At 39.5% G+C, this 4,961-nt stretch overlaps 1 protein-coding gene across 1 annotated transcript; it reads left to right on the forward strand.

The window, feature by feature from the left end:
- The first annotated feature begins 324 nt into the window (after window positions 1-324).
- LOC124265178 (excitatory amino acid transporter-like) lies at window positions 325-3,524 on the forward strand. Its single transcript, XM_046699967.1, has 3 exons — window positions 325-529; window positions 1,457-1,667; window positions 3,251-3,524. The coding sequence occupies exons 1-3, from the start codon at window positions 325-327 to the stop codon at window positions 3,522-3,524; spliced, it is 690 nt and encodes a 229-aa protein (XP_046555923.1).
- Window positions 3,525-4,961: the final 1,437 nt, after the last annotated feature.

Below are 4,961 nucleotides of genomic sequence, written 5' to 3' on the forward strand. Positions count from 1 at the left end.
AGTCTTTAGTCAATGCCAGAAGATTTTTCAAAACACATCGCTCATGAATGTAAAGCTACAATGCGTTTTTGCAAGCTTGAGGTAATATTACATTTGGGATTACACTTTCTCAATCCCAAACATAGCATATGTAATACACTGCATCGTGATTAAATAGAAACAATGAGGCCATTCGATGCATGACATCAGTAATATCCAAGACGATGATTGTATTACTATAAGTGACAAACACACACGTATAACAATATAGGAAACTCTCATAACGATTCTTACGCAACGTTTCGATGATACTTCAACTATACCTAGGGTATTCTACTTTTCAAGATGGCGTTAAAGACCTGTTTGAAGGCCAACATCCTGCTCATCCTAACCGTCATCTCTGCAATCATCGGCGTGACCATCGGGTTGCTATTTCGTCAGCTGCATCTCTCCCCGGAAACCATCCTTCTCATCAGTCTCCCAGGGGATACATTCATGAGGATGTGGAACATGCTTGTACTTCCGCTGATTGTTGCAAGCATGATCACAGGTAGAGTGAATTCTGTTTTACCCGGACGTTATTCTCTGGTTTGTTTTAGACCGCCATCGTATACCAGAAGTACAGTAGTCTGCCTCACAGTCCCTGAACTGCATTATTTTCCCTTGTGCTCACAGACCCGTGAAGATCCGGGTTAGAATTGGTATTCAGCAACCAATACTTGTCGTAAGAGGCGACTAACAGGGTCGTGTGGTCAGACTCACTGACTCCGTATCCCAATGGCGTAGATCGATGCTCATGCTGTTCATCAATGGATTGTCTGGACCAGACTTGATTGCCAGACCGCTGCCATATAGCTGGAAGATAAGTAAACCAAGACTTTAAACAATTGTGTCATACAGGAGTGTTAGAGGTGAGACCATTATTTTTGGATTCACAATTCCATCAATAATCAAATCTCGTCACGATCAAAAGCATTCATTGTACAGTCGGTTATGTACATAACCTCATGGGGTCACTACACGTATTATATATTAGAATATTAATTCTATTTCGAGCCCTAATATTAAGTATCGTAGAACCGATATTTATTGTAACCCGCGCATTAAATATGGGTTCTTTCCCTCGACATTTTTAAACGCTTGCTAAGATATACTGTCACTGAGATAGGCTTGTTCTCCATTTGATTATTCCATCTGGAGTGACCTTATGTTTTAACAGGAATTGCTAACAAGAACAGAATGTCATCAGGAAAGATGGACCTGTTCTCCATTTGATTATTCCATTTAGAGTTAATTTATGTGTTAACAAGAATTGCTAACAAGAACAGGACGTTATCAGAAAAGATGGGCATGTTCTCCATTTGATTATTGCTTTTAGAGTAACCTTTTGATAGGAATAGCTAACATGGACAAAACGACATCAGGAAAGAAAGGCATGTTCTCCATTTAATTCGTCAGAGTTACCTTATATTGTCAGGAATTGCCAACATGGACAGCAAGTCATCAGGAAAGATGAGCTTGTTCACTATGGCCTACTATATTTCTACAACCATCATTGCAATCTGTATTGGCTTTGCTCTGGTGTTCATTATCAAGCCAGGATTACGTGACACGCTGGTGTCATCGGGTACGCAGTCTGAAGAGTTCCATGCTCCTTCGGCAGTTGACATGATTTTTGATCTCTTCAGGTGAGTGATGACAATTATAGATGTGCATTATCTGGTCTTACCTTGTTTTTGACTGACAGCCCTAATATCTAACTGAGATATATCTTTTTAATACCGTTTCCCAAACACCAAAAAGATGCCAGTGTCTTCAATGGTACATTTGTCCATTCTGCTGATTTCTCAGTTACTGACTTGCCTGTGCATGCGTTTGCGAGGAATGCCGTCGATTGGACAGAATACAGCACAATTTGTGCCCCGAAATTGGGACTAGTTACTATCTGGCTTTGACGTTTTATATTTTGATCATGGAAATATTTTTGTCCCTTATAATACTAATAACTGGGTTAAGCGTACATCTACCCTTACAATTAAAGGAGTTAATGGAGTTTATCACAACCCGGAGTTCCCCACAGATTCGCACAGCCCTACTGTTTCCCTACTTGACACCCAAGTACAGACCCTACCATGGCTGGAAATGGCTGGAATGTTCTGGTATAAAATATACAAATACCAAATGTTTAAATATCATTAAGAGTGCACTGGACGAATAGGACTGCATCGCAGCAAATAGTTTGGGAAAAGGCGAACTTGATGAGTGTTTGGTCTTTCACACGATTAATGACACTTCTATTTGTTAGTACAACTGCTGTAACTTCTGCTGCAAACACTGACACGTAATAATGACGCATTAACACAAACTGGGTTTCACATGTTCGAATGCTTCTATTTACTACAGGTTTCTCCTATGTCTGGTTATCCCAAGATTGTGGTGATGTAAATCACTTCATGTTTGAGATCAAACAACGCTGTATAGATATTAATATACAACACTGGAATAGTAAAATAAAAAACTCATCATTTCTTGTAAATTATATTACATTTAACCTGAACTGTATATTTCCTGTGGCGCATTAAACAAAGATCTCATGCAAATGTTGATCAAATTTCGATGCCAATCACATAACTTGAATATACAAAAACAACGTTTTTCAAAGATAATTGACCCATATAAAGAATTAGTTTGTAACAAATGTACTTTAAACGTGCTTGAAGACGAATATCATTTGTTGCTAATATGTCCATTTTATAACCGATGCAGATCCCAATGTATTCCAGCCTATTTCTACAGCCCACCTTCAATTGTCAAATTCCGAGCCCTTATGAAGATTCAGAGTGTCACTGTTCTTAAAGGAATATGTATATTCCTGAAGCAAAACCTACGTTAAAATAATTGTTTTATGAATTATATTTCAACTCTACACACCATGACAATGTTGTATTACCTGTTGTACTCTTGGCCACATGGCCTTCAATTCTGAATAAAGCGATCAACACATCGGAGATTCTATAATCGGGGATCCAGAAAGCTCCAGGAGTATGGATCATAGAAGAATCCTTGGAGGCGTAAGTATAACTATGTGTAAAATCTGCATAACGTATAAAATCTCTAATTACGAACTCCAAATACGGTTTCAACAATATGTGACCTGGTTGTAGGTTGCAGTCGTTAATGTTATGGACTATGTTGTGTAACACATGTAACTGGTATTCTGAAGACTGTCATGTAGATGTCGTAATTCCCTGTGATGATTTCCTTTTTTCAGTAATCTGTTTCCAGACAATATTGTTAGGGCTGCAATTCAAAGTTCACACACGGTATACGTCAAGGAAGAGTTCGTCAAGAGGGAATCTCCTGATGAATATGTGCTCCAGAATGTAACCAACTCAACGTTTCTGGTAGAATCTGATGGGAGAAATACTACAGAGGAAGAAACCCCATCTGGACAGCTAGGACTGTCACCAGACCCGGATTTAATGTTCTGGGTATGCGAAGGCTGGGAGCCTAAGTTTATCAACTGCAACTGTTTGTGTTTCTAGTAAGATTGGTTAAGAAATTATGTTGATGAAGAAGATTCGAATTCCTGACTGTAAACAGTGTCTGAGTATAGAACTTTGAAAAAACGTGGAATCCAGCTTAGCAGCATGAACAACATATGATTCATTACATAAACGGGTTTATTATTAGGTTCTCTGACGGTTACGCGTCATGGGATTCTTGCCAACCAGGCGATTTGGTTGCCAGTAGAACATCACATGAGAGTACATTGCAAAAAGACACAAATGACTGTGTGTAAAGTAACAGTTACTTTCAATGTTTTTGCATTATAAGTAGTATGACACTGGGGCTCCGGCCGCAATTGCCATGGAAGGTTAATTAGAATGTAATTCTAGCCAAGCAGCTAATGAAAAAATGGTGTTAAATGTTTTATGAGCATGTTGGTTTTCCATTTGTAAGTCTTAATTTTTGTGTGGAAAAGTTAAGGCTTCCATAAGGATGAGCCCGATCTCATAAGAGATTACCATAAATTGGTTTCTAGATATTAACATATTTTAGTTCTGTGTGCAGCAGCGTGTAAACTCACAGGTCAACCCGACCCTAAACAGCCAGGATTCAATTAGTCGTGGGGAATCGATACGAGTTGACAGCAGCCTGGCGACAGCTGCCAATCCCAAAGTCACATGGTGTTTTGAACAAGCCATATTGTCGCCATTTGGGATCTACTGGAGAGCGCGTGTAGACCGGGAGGTAGGTGTTTGACTATTGTTTCCATAAATATGACGGATAATGGTGAACCAAGTTATTGGAATGAAGATCAGAAAGCGGTTTTACGATCTTATCGAGAATTTTACCAAGAAATGATATTATTTATTGACAAGCTTGAACAGGAGGGCCCCGATGGGAAACTTATGCCAGAAAAACCAAAGGGAGATTTAAAATCACTCCTTGAGAGTCATGAAAAAAGATTCGAAATACTAACAGGTCAAGAACTTCATGCCTATTTAACCAAGAATTTAATTACAACGAAGTAAGTTTGTTTAGTCTCATTATCCTACATCAACCGTTCACTCAATATCCGTCATATTTATGGAAACAATAGTCAAACACCTACCTTCTGGTCTAAACGCTATCAGGCGTTGATAGGTTGGGCAGCCATGTGGTTTGGCCTAGCAACGCCAAGCAGACTTGGCCCGCTGTTACTAAGCTCGGTGGCTATCTTGTTTAACTTAGCAACGGCGAGCAGACTTGGCCCGCCGTTACTAAGCTCGGTGGCCATCTTGTTTCACTTAGCAACGGCGAACAGACTTGGCTCACCGTTCCTAAGCTCGGTGGCCATCCTGTTTAACTTAGCAACACATTCAAGTTCAAGTCCCAATCAAACCCAATCCCCTACCTACATGCATACATATATTAAGTATACTCTTCAAATCAAGGACGCATCCCATGATGCTCACACAACCCATCCACCATTTTTT

This window comes from Haliotis rubra, unplaced genomic scaffold, assembly GCF_003918875.1.
Source record: "Haliotis rubra isolate DU_JTF1 unplaced genomic scaffold, ASM391887v1 Scf965, whole genome shotgun sequence".
In the NCBI taxonomy this organism is placed as follows: domain Eukaryota; kingdom Metazoa; phylum Mollusca; class Gastropoda; order Lepetellida; family Haliotidae; genus Haliotis; species Haliotis rubra.

What these genes read in the sequence shown, in the direction of transcription:
- LOC124265178 (XM_046699967.1), top strand. Translation starts at nt 325, where the DNA reads ATGGCGTTAAAGACCTGTTTGAAGGCCAACATCCTGCTCATCCTAACC. An exon ending in TGTTGCAAGCATGATCACAG is followed by an intron (nt 530 to 1,456) that starts GTAGAGTGAATT and finishes TTATATTGTCAG; the next exon opens with GAATTGCCAACATGGACAGC. An exon ending in ATGATTTTTGATCTCTTCAG is followed by an intron (nt 1,668 to 3,250) that starts GTGAGTGATGAC and finishes TCCTTTTTTCAG; the next exon opens with TAATCTGTTTCCAGACAATA.